This window comes from Leucopleurus acutus, assembly GCF_964270905.1.
Source record: "Leucopleurus acutus genome assembly, chromosome: 2".
Taxonomy (NCBI): Eukaryota; Metazoa; Chordata; class Mammalia; order Artiodactyla; family Delphinidae; genus Leucopleurus; species Leucopleurus acutus.
Genome location: NC_139143.1, coordinates 125,995,524 through 126,013,685, shown reverse-complemented (window position 1 = coordinate 126,013,685; position 18,162 = coordinate 125,995,524). Strand labels below are relative to the sequence as shown.

Genomic DNA, 18,162 nt, shown 5'->3' with positions numbered 1-18,162 from the left:
GTGATGGAGAAGGTGAAGCAGGACACACGTGTACAAGTTTCCATGGGATGAGATAGAGGCATATTCTGCATCTGTATCCCCTTTTTCACTCATCTTCATCCTCTCTAGCCACCCACCTCAGCTACTGCCTGAAAGATCTATCAATACCATACTTACCCAGCAGAATCAACCCAGGGCCACACATGATCTGAATTTGCTAAGTGCAAGATTGCTTGAGTGATATGTGGCCAATGGAATTTCTAGATGACCCACTTCACAATTCAACAAATAAAATATAGATATTGCTTATGGATGACAAGTAATCTCTTTTTCTACATGTTGCTTCTAGTCAAAGGTCTAATGACTTTAGCAGAGGAATGTGAAGAGTAACCATCGTTTTAGTTGAGTCAGCAAAAACCACATAAAGTCAGCATCAGAAGAATTTATAGGGCTTTTTTATCCATTTGCACATTAATTCCTCTCCTCTGTCCATGGACCTAAATATAAATCCTATTATTATAAATCTGATTTCCATTCTCATAATTTTATTTTTCTTGCTTGCTTCATTTATATTTTTCCTAAAACTTGGAACAAAATAGCTGAATTATCCAAAGGGCCCAATGGCTATTAAATTGTTAAATAATCATCCATTCTTTTTTTTTAATTACTTTTTACCATCAAATCATAGCCATCTTGTTAATAAGTTAATTACTCTGAAACAAAGACCAGATTGATTTTTTGGGAACTTGGTACTAACCACATTTTCACAAAGTACTAAACCTGGGGTTAGTGCATAAAGGAAAAAGTGAGGATGGTTGTTTAAATGGCTCTGAAATTGGAAATGACCTTAAAACTAAAAATACAGGGGAAAAAGACGTATACACACTACCATGTATAAAATTGATAGCTAGTGGGAACCTGCTGTATAGCGCAGGGAGCTCAGCTCAGTGCTCTGTGGTGACCTAGATGGGTGGGTTGGGGGGTGGGCGGGAGGGAGGTCCCAGAGGGATGGGATATATGTATACATACAGCTGATTCACTTCGTTGCACAGCAGAAACTAACACAACATTGTAAAGCAACTACACTCCAATTAAAACAAAAAAAAAGAAATGAATGTGGGATAACTAACTGCATAGGATTTATTCTTCACAGAGCAAAGTAGCTTAGTTCTTTTTTTTTTTTTTTTTTAGTAGCTTAGTTCTTAAGAGCACACGTGTAGTACGGTAAGACAGAAGTAAGACACACCTGAGCTCATACCCAAACCCTGTTCTTCACCAGTTTGACCTTAAATAAGTATTACCTTTCTGAGCTAACTATTTCCTTGGGAGAGTGACACCTCGGGTTGTTCTGGGTGTTATTGAGATGTTTACAAAGTGCTTCACCTATTGCCTGGCAGATAGAAAGTGCTTAATAAATGGTAACTATTGTTATGCCCATGAACTCATCTGTCACCTTCCTGTGGACACAGCCCAGCACACAGTTAGTACATGCACATGCCCAGGGATTTCTGGTAGAGGAAGCAGCTACCAGATCAAAAACCCCAAGAAAGCTGTCAAATAACTTCAGGAAGCAAGAAGGTGCATCACCACCCAATCCCTTCTCAGAAGGTGAATCCCAAAATTTTAAGGCAAAGTCACCTTCATTTTCTTCAAAGAAACTGTGGCTTTCGTACCTTTATTCCTTGTCACTGAAAGAAATGCCCTTCCTTTCCTTTCTTCACTTCACTTAGTCTCACTTGTTCAGACTGACTCACGGATCAGCTTCTTCAGGAAACCTTCTCTGACCCTCCCCTAACCCCACACTGCCCACCTGCACAGTCCCAACCCCCAGGACATCCCATGTACACCTCATCAAGGCCCTTCTTGCACGGAACTGTTATTAATGATTTACTTATCAGTTTCTCAACATAGACCTTAAACTCCATGAGGGCAAAGGCACTGCCATATTTGACTGAATTAAATTAAATTATTTCTCCAAAGTCATACTTATAATACTTCTTGTCCATGTATCCAACAAGGGGAAACATTAGCATGATCCTTCTAAGAGCTATTTTATTATCCAGAACAATTGCTGGCTACTCCAATAAAATCTGTTTTCATCAGTGTTAAAGAAATTTTGCCATCCTAAAGAAATTTGTATAGAGAGACAATCTCTCAGTACTGGTAACATAGAAAGTGTGTACTAACTAAAAAGGAATTTGATTTAAAATCCTAACTCTTTTTCTGCTTGTAAGCAACATGTTTCATCCTAAGGTCCTGTGTTGACATTGCAAGATACATTTCCCTTTGCTTTTCGTTTTCTGAGCTGATCTCTTTGATTCCACTTGATCTCCACTAAATCTCCCATGTGATTATGAACTGGCCACATTTGGCTAGGGTTGTTAAAGTCAACACCGCTGGTGAGATATTTTTAAAAATAAAAGAATGAAGCATCTCAACTGGGAGAAAAAAAAAGGAAAGGAAAAAATTGGTAAAAGAAAGAAGGAGCCTGATCTTCCCAAGGCCTAAATTAGTCCCTAGTCACACATCTGGCGCTTTGGCAGCAGGTGGTTTTTTCAGGCTTCCAGGGTACCACTTAGGGCTCTACAGAGGAGACACTTGAGCACTAGAGAGAATGGAGCCTGTAATCATGAGAGGTACCAAATGTCACAGGAGGCTGAAATTTGATTTCTGAGGCTCTTAACTAGTTTTAGTTTGCACGATTTCTTGGCAGAGGTTTAAATCTTTATGCCACCACCTTGTAGTTTTATAAAGTCTCAAATTGCTGGAATGCTGGGACGAGAGAGAAAAAAGAGAAAATAGGAAGGGAAAGGGTACTTTAATTAATTGAATTTTCTGGTTAACTGAGTCTGACAAGTATTTGTTGTCTAACTGCTGGGCTCAGCACCCTGCTAGGTGAAGTAGAGAAAATATAGGAACCACGTGATGTGATTCTTGTCTACAGTGAGTATATCTTGCCTATTTTCCTCCATTTTCTTCCTGTAACCTTTCTTTATCAAATCTTTTCAAAGTATTTTAATCCTTGTTTGTGCCTTAATAATTACAGAAAAGCTTACATGATTTAATCCTCTTTTCATGAATTTTCAGTACCCAGCGCATACCTAGGATAAAGTAGGTGCTTGATAAATCTTTACTGAGTTGAATTGCATCTTGTAGATCCATCCTGATCCTAAGACGCATTCTAAAACTTTTCTTATCTGACAAAATCCACTGTATCAACCTATTTGCTGGGCTGCAGATCTATTTCTTTAATTAACTTCCGAGTGAGAAACAACGCATCATTTAGTAGTATCATCTTAAAAATATATTAAATCCGTTCACGTGTACTAAAATAGGGTTTTTTTTCAGCTACACCTCCATTAGACTAATTACAGTTTCGATCTCTGGTTGGGGAACTAAGATTCTGCAAGCCACGCGGTACGGCCAAAAACAAAATGAGTTCCCTGGCCTAGTGGTTAGGCTTCCGTGGTTTCACTGACAAGAGCCCGGGTTCAATCCCCGGTCAGGGAACTGAGGCCACAAGCCTCAAGGCAAGGCCGAAAAGAATAAAAAGGATATCTATGCCCTTTATATATATGCTTTCTGTGGCAACTTAATTTTACTTCACTTTTTTTCCAGCTTGAGATATAATTGACATATTACATTGTATAAGTTTCAGATATACAATGAGATGATTTGATACACATATATGTTGTGAAATGATTCCCATGATAAGGTTGTTAACACACCCATCACCTCACATGATTAGTGTGTGTGTGTGTATGTGTGTGTGTGGTGAGAACATTTAAGATCTACTCTCTTAGCAACTTTCTAGTATATGATACAGTATTGTTAACTATAGTCACCATGTTGAATATTGGATCCACAGAATTTATTCATCTTATAATGGAAATGTGTACCCTTTGACTGACATCTCCCCATTTCCTCCACCCCTTAGGCCCTGGCAACCACCATTCTACTCTCTTGTTTCTGGAGTTTGGCGTTTTTTTAAGATGCCACATGGAGCAACTTAACCTGAAAATTGTCCTCTCCTAGTGCCAACAGATCCATGAGCAAAATATTGAGCACTTGATATCGGTTCATTATCTGGACATTGCTCAGTTTGAGGATGTCTGCTCTAGGGCTCTACTTTAGCCTGCAAAGTATTAAAAATCAACTACTGTAGCCACATACCATTCAGCTCAAAAATTGTTCCAGACCCAGTTTCCACCACCAACTTGGATTCTTTACGCTTTGACTCTTCCCAGCAACCGTCTGCAAGTCCTGAGACCTAGTTTCTCCCCTCTTATTGCAGGCGGTCTGGCTTTGGATCCCCCATCCCCTAATGAGACAACCCAGAGTAAGGAGCTCTGGGAAAGGAGTCTGGAATGTTGCCGCCCAGTCAGGGGCAGGGCTGAAGCCCTGGCTGGGATGTAAGGAGGAGCAGCTGAGCCAAGGCTGTGCCTCAGGTGCTGGGGGATAGGGAACCCCTGGGGCAAAACCAGAGCAGCTTCCACAGGAAGTGCTAGACTGAAAATGGACCCAGACCAGAAATCTACTCTCCAACCCCAGAGAGGCTCTTAGAAGGAGGGCAGGCCTACTCTTTCTCTGATTACTGAGGAAGGATTGAGTGGTAATGAGAGGAGAAAAACAGAATCCACGCTAGAAGACTTCAGTCCTCTTAACACACTAAAGGACAGGGTTGTTTAAGTTGTAGAAGGCTACTGGAGAAGGTACAACTAGAGTCAACAGTAGACAAACAGGATGGAGGAGCAGTAGCCAGCTTCCCTGTGAAATTGATAACTTTAAGCTAAAGACCGCGAGAGAGAGCTCTATTTGGAGTTGGGACATCTTCTGCCTCTTGCGGTCAGCTTTGCCTGTCCTTGCTTCTTCTGATGCTCCTGGCCGGCCTGCAGAGAGGTTCTTCTGCCAACAGACACATCCATCTGGCAGGGTACACATATTTTACAGAGAAATAAAATCACCTACTATGGCCTCAAAATGGAAAACAAGATCAAGAATATTTGAGTATATCGCATCTGGACCTGGCTTTGCTTGGCTTCAGTCTGTCCTGAGAGTTCTCCTTTAGGGCTTTAATTCTGGTTTGTTCTGCAAGAGCCCAGCTAAGATCTGTGGCTGCCCCGTGGAGCTGAGACCTGATCCTAACAGCCTTGGCCGTTCGATGTAGACAGATCTGGATTCAGATCCTGGTTCCACCACCTACATGATTTGGCTTTCCCAGACAGAATGTTGTCCCTACCCACCCCACCCCCAACCAACTCTACTTCGATGCTTCTCTTCAAATTTTGTGTTTAATTATGAAGCTTTAGAAAGACAGTTCTGCAGAATAATATAAACTGTGATTACTCCATCGCTCATAACTACAGATTTCACTCCCGGGACCATAAGTTTTTTTAATGATCACTATTTTAGTACAAACTCCAATTTTCGTTGGAGGAAAACAAAGTACTGTAAAGAGGACACCAACCAATCAGTTCTTTAGAAGGAAGTCTCGAGACATATAAAAGAAAAGATTTGAAGGGCCAGTGTTTTGCATGTTGAAGGGTCTCCAGTAGCAAATGATGAAAACCATCTGGTAGACAGCATACTTAATTGAAATCCCTTGCAGGAAACCAGGGAGAAGTAAAATGTTGAAGAAGCTGGTATGATGCTCAGAGAAGGATACTTATGGGATATATAAAACTGAGACAATACTAATAACAGAGCCAATTTATTTCCTTTTCAAATGTTGAAGCAGAGAAAATACAGGAGACAGAGCTAAGTTTAATGAAAGTGGAATCTAGAAAGACTGAACTGTTATCCTCCCTTTCGAGTCCTTTCAGGATATTTTATACACCTAACATTCCCAGCTAGCAGAGCTAAGAATACAGAATGCCTTGTCTCTGTGGAGAAGATCTGGGCAGCCTCTTGCAGTCTGAAAATCAGAGCCAAAAGAAAACAAACAAGGGCTCATTTCTGCCATTAAAATTGCAAACCGTTGTGCTTCCCTGGTGGCGCAGTGGTTGAGAGTCCGCCTGCAAATGCAGGGCACGTGGGTTCGTGCCCCAGTCCTAGAGGATCCCACATGCCGCGGAGCGGCTGGGCCCGTGGGCCATGGCAGCTGGGCCTGCGCGTCCGGAGCCTGTGCTCCGCAACGGGAGAGGCCACAGCAGTGAGAGGCCCCCATAACTGCAAAAAAAAAAAAGAAAAAATTGCAAACCGTCATTGTTGCTTTCTCCTCAGATGGTGCCTAATTCTGCTCAATCTACTATAATTTCCTTTCCTAATCTAGATATATTTTGTATGATTTTGAAAGCTGTTACAACATTTGTTATTCAACTTAAAACATGTTGTGAGTGAACTGGGGAATTTGGTAAGCATCTCATTTTGAAATTTCCAATTGACCTCCCCAGCCCTCTTACATTAAATGACATAAAACAATCATGCAGACCGTGTCCTCTGCGAGTTCTTTCCCTCAGAATAAGACAAGAGGTTTGTTAAGATTGCTAGATATTAAATAACAGTCACCAAAAAGATAAAGGGCCCACCTAATCACAGAATTTCAGAGCTGGGAACAACCTCGGACATCATCTGGCCTAGTGGCATACAGTTACATCTGCCCCCAAAGCTTGTTTCTGACCCACGAGATCTATAGAAACTGTTATTTCTAGAACCTTCATCACCCTATACCTATGCTACCCCTGCAGTATTATCACTTCTACTATCCTCTGTATTTTGAAGTTTACAGCATGGGTTCTTGCAGGTCAAAATCAGAGAGAGGGAAAGAAGGAAGGGAGGGAGGGAGGGAGGGAGGGAGAAAGGAAAGAAAGGAGATCATTGCTACTTCAGTTTCAAAACACTATTTAGAAACCCAAAAACTGAGAATGCTTTGGTGTAGATGAGGGTCTCTCAACTTCAGCACTATTGACATTTTAGACTGGATAATTCTCCATCGTGAGAGGGCCGTCCTGTGTACTGTAAGGTTCGTGCCCCAGCATCCCTAGACAATAGCCTCCCCACTTCCAGTTGTGACAACCAAAAATATCTACCAGGATTGCCAAATTTTGGGGCAGGGGTGGGAGGGGTGGACACAATTATTCCTGGCTGAGAACCACGGATGTGTATGGTTTGTGCAAAAACAGATAGTAAGTAAAAAGTCTGATGATCGAAAAGCCACTTCTCCACTCACCATACACACAACCTCTCCAACACTGAATGTTACCAATTTGTAAAGGTCTTTGTCCGTTAAGTGGCAGTTGTCCTGATAGTACCCAATCAGAGTGCCCTCCAAGGTCCGGATGCCACATAATTTGCCAAACGACTAGAGACAAGAGTCCCATGCTAGTCCTGGAGCTGTCAAAGTGGGATGTTACAGAAAATAAGGAAGACGAGGTTAAATTCTGTGGTCCTGATGCAAGAGTCAGTGGGCTTCAACAACATCTCTATAATCCCAGAGTTGAGTTGGCTGTGTGGGTGTCATCTTCCTTCCTTGGGGCTCCTTGTTCGTAGTCCAATCACTTAAGAGTGGTCAGTTGAAGAATCTACCTAGGACATAGTAGATACTCAGCAAATATTTGTTGAATGCTTTCATGAATGATGTTTTACTTTTTGCATTTTGCCTTTTGGATTGGACAATTAAGTACTTTAGTCTGCCAGAGCTAAACATATCCTTGTTCAAATCAGTTGGAGGATAGAATATCTCCTAGAAAATCTCAAAGTCAGTTGTATTCCTTATTACACAATCCCCAAGTTTAAAAAAAAATAAGTGTATGCATGTGTATGTGTGTGTGTGTGTGTGTGTGTGTGTGTAGCATACACACGCCTTGTTCAAAGTACAGAAGCAATCAAAGGTCTATAGAACATACTCCCTCAGCCTTAAGGAGGAAAAAGAAGGACTGCAGTTATGCCAGGCTCTTTATTGGGGTATTGAATACACCACCTCTTTAGTCCTCACAATAATCACATTGTATGGGGCTTCCCTGGTGGCGCAGTGGTTGAGAGTCTGCCTGCCGATGCAGGGGAGACAGGTTCGTGCCCCAGTCCGGGAAGATCCCACATGCCCCGGAGCGGCTGGGCCTGCGAGCCATGGCCGCTGAGCCTGCACGTCCGGAGCCTGTGCTCTGCAACGGGAGAGGCCACAGCAGTGAGAGGCCCGCGTACCGCAAAATAATAATAATAATAATAATAATAATAATAATTGCATTGTATATATGCTAAGAACAAGGAAATGAGTTGTTCAAGATCAGACTGCTGCTACAGGGAAAGCAGAAATTCAAATCAAGCTCTGGTTGAGTTTTAAGCTGCCTAAACCAGTTTACAAGCTTCCCCTGACTCACTTGGCCCATGTGCCCTGGGCCTCGGTCACTTGTTGAATGGAGAGCTGTCCACCGATGCCCTGCCTTCCGGCGTGGCTGACGGACCCAGCCAGCCTCTTAAGGATGAAGGCTGGGCTTCATCGTCCCCAGCCTGGTGGGAGCCTGTGCAGAGATGGCTCCCAGGCTCAACCAGACCATACCTGCAGGGGGTTGGGCACCTTCCAGCACTTCTAGATCCAGATTTTTTGCCACTCCCTGGGGCATGGGATCTGGCTTCCCAGGGGCTGCCCCACCAAGAGGTGGGGGGACTTAACTCTTCATAAGGAAAACTTGGACCAGTGGAAGCAGGAAACTGAAAAGACAGCATATAAATGCCTCTCCCTACCTCCCTCCTCAGACTGTTCTGAGATGTACTGGTTCCGTTTAGCCTTTCTGGAGACAGCTGTGACTTTGTGAAGCTGGGGACCAGATCAGTAACATGCCACCTTACATTTGCTTTGCTTCCTTCTCTGTCTCACTTCCCTTTTTCTTTCAAACTTACTGCCCTGGGATTACATGCATACGCGCGCCCCCAATAAAGTGTTAACCTATAAGTTTTGCCTTACGTTCTGTTCTCTGGGGAACTACGGCTAAAACATAAGCTTATGCTTTTTTATTTATAAAATTATATGCTGCCACCCATCTTTCAAAAGCCCAAGAGAAAAATAAAAACAAATCCCCTCTTAGTAGAACTTACCCGTTACTGATGATAGCTGACAGACATTTTGAAAGAAAAAAACCAGCCATGGTCTATGGGTGTGGGAAGCAGTGCATAAAGGTGGCACTAATCTTGCCTTGGTGGTCCCCTCGTATCTGCCCTAACCACCATCTGCTTTTCTCACCCTTGCGTTTAGACAGAAGGGCTGTTAACACTCATTTGAGCAGCAGGGCTATATTTGTCTGACTATGATGATCACATGTAGCCTGATAGGATGGAAAGTGTCAGTCATCCTAAGTGCAAGTCCTACTTCTGCTTGTCAGCTGTTTGACTTGAGAAAGTCATAATATCTGAGTAGGTATTTCCTCACCTGTAAAATAGAAACAAAACAATCTGCCTCACCTTTCCCGTGGGCTGATGTGACATAGTGAAAATACTTTAAAGCACCATATGATGAGCTTTAACTGTGTAAGGGGAGATTAGGTAATAACTTTCTAATTTGGGCTTCTAAATTCCTCTCACTAAAAATAATGAAGCACTTCAGTAGGAAATATAAAGGAATAAATCACTTAAATCTTTTCAAATATCTTCAAGATAATAATTAAGGTTAAAAACCAAGATGGGGGCTTCCCTGGTGACGCAGTGGTTGAGAGTCCACCCTGCCGATGCAGGAGACGCGAGTTCATGCCCCGGTCTGGGAGGATCCCACATGCCGTGGAGCGGCTGGGCCCGTGAGCCATGGCCGCTGAGCCTGCGCATCCGGAGCCTGTGCTCCGCAACGGGAGAGGCCACAACAGTAAGAGGCCCGCGTACCGAAAAAAAAACCAAAACAAAACAAACAAAAAAAAAACCCCAAGATGAAATAAAAGAGACTGTATTTTCCATCCCATGAAACAAACAAAAATAAATAAACAGAAAATATATATTTTAAAAAAAAACAATTTTAAGACACTGGACATCAGACAATGAGGTGATTCCCTGAGAGAAAGGAAACAAATATGATGGGCCCTGTGATTGTCCCCAGCTTATTACTGGAGACTTTCCAGCTACAGTGCAGGGAGAAGGAAGCCTTGTGGAGATGGTAGACTCCAAGAGTTGAGGAAATGGAGCTGAGAGTGCAAGAGATCCAAGGTGGCTGGACTGCAGAGGACAGAGTACCAGAGATGCACAGAGAGAGAACTCTGGAGATCTGCAGAGGGTTCCCCTCCAGCATCCAGCAGAGTACTAATCAGGGCATGCATATGAGCAAACTGCCCAAGGCTGAGGGAAAAAACACCCAAAAGGATCAGCAGAAACAGTAGCTGGGGCTCACACCAGCCTGAGAAGAGTGCCTGTTTCCACAGCCAGACTGGAAAATCCCTTAATTCACAAGGAAATGGGTAGAGTACTTCAAAGTGTCTTGCCTCAGCAGGGCGGAATAATTAACCCTAAACTAAACACTGCTCTGGTCCAGTCCAACAAATCTTAAACACAAGACCTGAAAGGATCAAGTTGTTTCCAAGTAACTAAACTGCATTCCAGAATGAAGCTCAAGAATATACAAATACAAAAACACCTACCATCCAACATGGTCAAATTGTCAATGCCCAGAATCCAGTAAAAAATTACCAGGCATGCAAAGAAACAGGAAAATATGCCCCATAATAATGGGGGAAATCAGTGAAAACCAACTCAGTTGTAGGAATCAGTAGAGAAGGATATTAGAAGTTATAATTGTAGTTCATGTGTTTAACACCTTAAATAGAGACATAGATATTTTTAAAGACTCAAATCAAACATCTATGGATAAAAGCTACAATGTCCAAGATGAAACATACCCAGGATGGAATTAATAGTATATCCATACAATGGAATACTACTCAGCAATGAAAAGGAATAAACTTGATAAATCTCAAAATAATTGTGGAGAATGAAAGAATCCAGACAAAAATATTTCATGTTGTACAATTCCTTTTACATGAAATTCTAGAAGATGCAAAGCAATCTCTAGTCACAGAAAACATATCAATGATTACCTGATGGTGGGGGGGGGCAGGAGGAAGGGATTCCCAAGGGGCACAAGGAAACTTTGGGGGGAGGTGATGGAGATGTTCACTATTTTGATTTTTATGATGGTTTCACAGGTGTATACAGATGTCAAAGCTTACCATTTTGTACACTTTAAATACATGCAGTTTATTGTATATCAGTTATAACTCAGTAAGCCTATTTTAAAAAAACAAAGAGACAAAAGTGTATTTCTAAAAACCACTGAGGGACTTCCCTGGTGGTCCAGTGGCTAAGACTCCACACTCCCAGTGCAGGGGGCCCCGGTTCAATCCCTGGTCAGGGAACTAGATCTCACATGCTGCAACTAAAGACCCCGCAGGCAGCAGTGAAGATCCCACGTGCTGCAACTAAGTCCCAGCACAACCAAATAAATAAATATTTAAAAAACACTGAATAACTTGGGAAATAGAGGATTTATAAATATAACCACATTTTTAATATTTAAAATTATGTAAATTTTAGAGAATGATAAAATATTTGAATCCATAATTTTTGTTACATCTGAACCTATAGTGTCTGTAGACTATACCTATAGAATAGCATCTATAGTATTTGTATGGTAGCTAAAATTTGGTTTGAGGGGTCTCTTTTTTCTTTTCTTAACAATAAATTAGAAAATCTACCCCCATGTCGTTTAGAAATATTTTTTCATGAAGGAGGCGGCGGCAGGGAAGATTTCAAAACAAAACTACGAGCCAGAAAAGCACAAGTTATGGGTTTTTCCAAAGCTTGTTTTAGAAATTAAGAAAATTCTACACAATTTTCTTAACCGTTAGTGGCCGTACACTTACTCCCTAACACCCCTCTCTGTTTGATATGAGGTCCGGGCTTGAAAAACCCTCTAAATATCTGATTAAAGACTCAGTTCCTGTTGTCCTGCTTCATTAGAGATACAGTTGTGTGTTGAATGTTCATTATATTTTGGAATGAATTAATTTATGTATCCTCACGTTCCCAACTTGTCTGTCGTGATTTCTCCCAGTTTGATGCCGACCGAGACGAGGATGAGGTGTTCTATGACATCAGCATGGCAGTTGACAGCAAGTTATTTCCAAACAAAGAGGCTGCAGCAGGTAAGTCGCTGTGTCCTTTGGGCTGCAGTATACCCTGATCCCCTGCCGAGCGTCTAGGGCTTTGTAGTAAGGTTGGAGCTCAACAAACTGCCGTAAGGTCGTAAGCATGATGTTGTCCTCAGGTCTTTACAACTTCTGGTTTAAAAGTAAAGGCACTGGGCTTCCCTGGTGGCCAGGGCACCTGGCTTCCCTGGTGGCCAGTGTTGGGAGTCCGCCTGCGATGCAGGGGACGCGGGTTCGTGCCCCGGTCCGGGAAGATCCCACGTGCCGCGGAGCGGCTGGGCCCGTGGGCCATGGCCGCTGAGCCTGCGCGTCCGGAGCCTGTGCTCCGCGGCGGGAGGGGCCCCAACGGTGAGAGGCCTGCGTACTGCAAAAAAATAAAATAAAGGCACAAAACGACATAGAAAAGAGCCATACATCTGGCTCTTAACAGTTACTGCCTTTCTTCCAGTCATTGAAAGTGCAAATTAGCAGGCAGTCACAATGTAGCAAAGGACCTCTGTTACTATAATTTTATAATGATCTAACCCACAATTTGTGCAACAATAAAAGTTACAGTTCCTCCAGAACTCCCTAACTCATACCTGTCTCTCCTGTGCCACCTGGGAAATGCCTCCTCTTTGGTGTGATAGCTGCTCCCATCCCGACCCACAGCCCCTGTTGTGGCTCTGCCCCTTGTCTTCCTATGTCTAGAAGTTTGACGTTGGACAATCGTGCAGGGTAATCATACCCCTTTAAGTAGGCGGTACTCACATTTCTGTCCTTGACCCTTCTCTCACTCTCTTTTACTCTTTCTCTGGGTCAGTTCCTTGTCCGTCCTGGTTTCAACCATCAATTCTACGTGGATGACTCTCAAATCTTTCTCAGTCCTCACCTTTCTTCTCAGTTACGGCCTCAGTGAATAAAGACCAAAAGTTCCAGGCTGTAAAGGAAAAGGCTAAACACCTAAAAGTTTGAAGCCGTATTTGAAGCTCACTGCAAGTAGGTTCGAAGAAAGACAGAGTTTTTTAAAAGGCAGTAGTCTTTCTGGACAGACCCGCAGAGCACAGACAGCTGACGTAAACTCGCCTGCCTCATTTTCCAGTGATATTTACAGAAAGATGGCCTATCGCAGGGCAAGAGGGAGTGTTGTTGAGAAGCATGTAAGATCATGTAAACAGAAGTACCACTGCTCTGAAAACTGCTGACACCTGTGCTTTTATTTTAATGTTTCATTTAGAACATTCATTTAGACCTCTAATAACAAATATCTATCGGCTAGATACCCTCAGTTTCCAAACAGTGGAGCAGAGGAGAAGATTTAAGCGGCCCCTTCTTTAGAACTCCCAGCACTTTATGGCTCTCAAGTAGCATTGCTCCAAAGTAGCCTCGTCCTATAGTGATGTAGCTGGGCTGGCTTGTGTGCAATTCAGTAAACTGTGTCTTTGTCCTCTTCATGTCCCCTTGGTAGAGTGCACAGTGCCTGGCCCATAGCAGAGGCTTCCAGGAGACCACTCCTTCCTCTCTACAACTCCGAGCTTATGAACAGAGGGGTCTGTGCTCACAGCCTCAACTCCCCCTAGATCCCTTCCACTTCCAAGACCCCTGAAAACTGGGTTCTGCTCCAGCCTTAAAGTAAACTTGTTCAATCTGTAACAGCCCTGGTGAGCCTGCACCAGCAGGTGAAATCTCCCAGCTTGTAAATGTTGGTCAATTAAACTCAGTCAATTAAACAAGTCATGTCCGTGGCCTCTGCTCTGTGACACAGCAGCCCCCAGGTTTTCTCCCGTGGCTCTTCCCTTCTCCTCAATCCTCTCTCTGCAGTATCTCAGCTGCCCCACTGCTCCCATATCACCTCCACGTGAATAGCTTTCAATTCCTTTAAATTTTTTACATAAAAATCGTATATGTTTAAGATATACTACGCAATGATTTGATTTGTGAAATGATTACTACAGTCCAACTAATTAACATACTTCATCTTCATATAGTTACCATTCTTCTGTGTTTGATGAATGAGCATCTGAAACATATTCTCTTAGCAATTTTCCAGTATTCAATACATATTATGAACTGTCGTCACCTTGCTGTGCATTGGATCTCTAGGCATATTCTTCCTACGTAACTGCAACTTTGTACCCTTTGGTCAAAATCTCCCCACTTCCCCCACCTGCGTGTCTGTGGCAACCACCATTCTACTCTCTGCCTCTATGTATTTGACTTTTTTAGGTTCCACATGCAAGGGAGATCATGCAGTTTTTCTCTTTTAAGAGAGCCAGGCAAAAGTGTCCCTGCCCTCACACCTCACACCTCACACCGATCATGGATCGTCGTTCCTCAGAGACACCTTGGGAGTCCGGGCCTCCTTCACTATCCCTAGCGAACTCATCGAAGCCTTTGTCATTCCTGGCCCGGCCTGTCCGTCTGTTAGGAATCCTGTTGCTGCCATGGGGATCCTCCCAGAATGCAGCCCCTTGACAAAAAACAAAACAAAGCAAAACCTTCCATGACTTTCCTGCAGGCTGAGCACCAGGGTTCTAACCGTGACAAAAATATCCTTGGCTTTCCTGCAGTGGTCATGTCCCCGTCAGAGCGTCACCTCTCCCCTCCCTCACACCAGCTTCCTCCAGCACCTGAATGCCTCAGGTACCTTCCCGCCTCTGGCCATTTGCACAAAGTACTTGGAACCACCTATCTCCATTTGCATCCCTCTACTCTCTCACTCCTTCATCCGGTCCTTCATCTGGCCGGGTCCTGCTTTGTATCTCAGTTTAAATGTGATTTCCTCAAGGAAACGTTCTCAGACCCCATCCCAGACTACATCCCTGTGTAGCGCTCTGCCCTTTACCTTCAGGGCATTCATCGCAACTGTGATTATATAATTAGGTATAGGATTGTTTGTTAAAACTCTATTTCCTTTACAAGAGTGCAAGACTTCATGAGGACAGAGTATGCGTGAGCGTTGGTTTGAAATCCGGGATGAATCTCATGCGAGATGCCACATTAGCCCTTTCTCTTCTAGCTGGCCACCTCAGCTGGGCTACTCACCTGGGCCCATCAACTCACAGCCACACCAAATTTCCTTTGGCTCCAGAGCAGAGTGTGCACTTCCTTGCCTCCAGGCCAGAGAATGCCATCCCTGAACCTCTGCACCCTGTCTGTGGTGTTTCCTCCTCCATGGAGCCCTCCAGTAATACTTCTAGCAGAGTCATCTGCCTACATCACTCAGTGTCTCTGGGCTTCAGTGTCCCCATCTATAAGGAAAGAATATTAACGCTACCTCATAGGACAGTGAAGAGTAAATGGCTTATGTGTATAAAGCATGCGGCTGTCCCGTTTAAAAGGTTAAGTATAGGTTAGTATCTTTGCTGAGGATTTGAGGGGTCGCAGGGAGAGACCACATCTTATGCAGCACAGCCTTTCCCCATTTTCCTAGGTTGACTTCTACCCTCTTCTCCCTCTCTTCCTCCCTTCCCCCACCGCTGTCATGAAGTAACTAAAAAAAAAGAAAATCCCCCCTTCTCTTCTCACCCAGAACAGTCCCCCAACACCCAGTTCCCTCGAGGAGCTTCCTTCTAGTCCCAAATACTGCCAGGATATTTTTTTCCAAAGAAATACAATGCCCTTCTTCAAAGGAATTCTAACACAAACTGCTACTAACACTTCCAAGCCTGTTGGAATTAGAGCTGGATTCTCCGTGCCTAATGCCTAAGGCGCTTAGGAGGGATTTAATGTTCAAAGAGCGAATGGAGCGAATGATTAAGATTGAGATCCACACCACTGTAAAGCAATTATACTCCAATAAATATGCTAAAAACAAAAAAGACTGAGATCCACAAAAGTGAAACATAACTGTCCTTTTATCCATTTTTCAGTCATTCAGCATATATGTATTGAATGCATAGAATTTCTAAGTTTTGTTCTTAGATTCAGAGAAGAAATACAACCCCACCTAAAGCTGCTGACGGTTTAGCAGAAGAGACAGGAGAAGGGAGAGACCGCTTTCCTCAGACGGGGCAGGAGAAATGTGAGAGGAGCTTTATCTGCAGACGCCCTTCACGGTGCAGGAAACCCCGCCTTGCAGGAGTCTCCCTCTATCTGGTACTCCAAGTGGGAGGAGGGCCTTCCTCAAACTTCAGATCGAAGATCCACTAGGAGGAAACAAGTCTTTACCAGTGTCCCAGAAGGCAGTATGGTTAGCCTTCCTGTACCTCTGAAGCCAATTTGTCATCGTCCCACTTAAATTTAAGGAAACAACCTGAAAATATTTCCGAAGACCATTCAATGTCTAAAACTAGTGACACTGAGTGCCCCCTGTGGGGTTCTGTTTCAACTCATACCTTTCTCTGTTATCTATGGGAAGGATACTTTTAAATCTGAAAAGAAATCAAGAAGTTCAAAATAGGGGGAAATGAAAGCCATACCATCACTTTTGCAAAAGGCCCTAATTTTGCTGTCTTTGAGTAACAAGATCATTGCAGTTGTTTTATGTGTTAAATTATCCAATGAAAGATGGCAAAAATGTGTACATATGGTTATATTTACCTCCCTATTTTGTATGTCAAGCCTTAGACTGTTATTAAACGTCCCATTTTCAGCAAACTAAGCAACCAATACTAAAAGAAAATGAAAGCTATTCAATCATCATCTGAGCTATGCCTTCTATGATCTATTAGTACTGTTGCCAAGAGCAACAGCACGTCAAGAAATTCCACCCCTTGATGATACAATAAAATTTCTGTTCAAAACATTTTATTAGGAAAGCCAATCTCTTCTTCCTTATAAGCAGAAGTTGCTTTTTAAACAAAGACCTCTTCATTCTACCATCGCTGAAGATAGTTTTCTAATAATCTTTTTCCATTTTCAAATATTAATGTGTAATATCTCTGTTAACTGGGTTGTCTAAGAGTCCTTCACATTGTACTTTATTAAAACGGCCAAAAGAACAGTTTCTAATTAAATAAGTAGGACACAGGAACTGAAACAGCTATATGTTTAATGAGCCTTTGTGTTCAGATCACGTTGCTCGCTGCACATGAATCACTCTAAATTCTAAGGGGAGGGTATCATTTGAGTATCTATCACCACTAGTCAATGGTGAATAATATCCATATTGCGGAAGTAGCAAAAGCTAGTTAAAATTGGCATTGCCTTTAACGGTGCTGTCAGTAGCAGCCACCTTGACTGTCACAGGCTGGAGTGACACCTCTTTATTCCACTTTCTATTCTCCCCTTTCCGCAGCCACCCAGTGACCCACTTCATCATCGGCCGTTCACTGTTCCTATTTTCTCAGAATGTAGAAGAGATAGCACACCCCTCCAAGGTCCTCCCCTATAGAGCACTGTAATGAAAGATCGTGTTTATAAAGCCATTTGGATTTTCCCTGCTTACAACTTGGAGTCAGCAGGCTATGTTAGAAATGGGAGCAGTGACTTCTGTCTTTGATCTCAGTCACTTTCTGCATGACCTTGGCCAAGATATATAACTTCTCCACAGCTCATTTTCCTCTTTTCTAAAGTGACAGGGTAGGATTCTATGAAATATTAAATTCTAAAATGTCCATGATCTTAAAATGGAAAAATGTACGTTTTACTTCTGACATCTTTACTGTCTCCCAACACATAAGTGCAAAATGGTCTTCCAACTGGGTTCTGAGACATCAGGTAGTTTGGCCCTAAGGTACGCCTTTTATTTATAAGGTACACCTTATAAATAAAAGTATTTATCCGAAAAATACTTAAAACACAGAGACAGAAAAATTACAAGTATATAATCCTTCTACTTAAAAAATTATATATAAAATTAAAAATGTTTCCATATCACCCCTCTAGTCTCACTTTATTAATAGTCCTCCTAACTCCATTCTACAAGCACCTCATTAACACTGTGTTGCCAAGGGCATCACCAAGAATTGTGCAGTACACATTTATGCAACTATACATGGTAGCTCTACAGTTAGTTACTTTTCCAAAATGGTTTGATGGGTCAAGTATCTCCATTTTGAAAGCCTTTACTGTATTTAAAAAAAATTTTTTTTTAATTACAAACACAATAAACAATGGTGTTACTGCTTACTGTAATTACAAAAAT

At 42.6% G+C, this 18,162-nt stretch overlaps 1 protein-coding gene across 6 annotated transcripts in view; it reads left to right on the top strand.

The window, feature by feature from the left end:
• The window catches only part of AK5 (adenylate kinase 5), a gene marked incomplete at both ends in the record, with an annotated part of 236,929 nt that overhangs the window by 104,206 nt on the left and 114,561 nt on the right, over nt 1–18,162 (top strand). For 5 of the 6 annotated variants that reach the window (XM_082863292.1, XM_082863293.1, XM_082863290.1 and 2 more), the window contains one exon: nt 12,002–12,092. In XM_082863292.1, coding sequence (XP_082719418.1) covers nt 12,002–12,092 — 91 coding nt within the window. The remainder of the gene's footprint in view (nt 1–12,001; nt 12,093–18,162) is intronic. The other variant, XM_082863294.1, reaches the window with a different exon arrangement.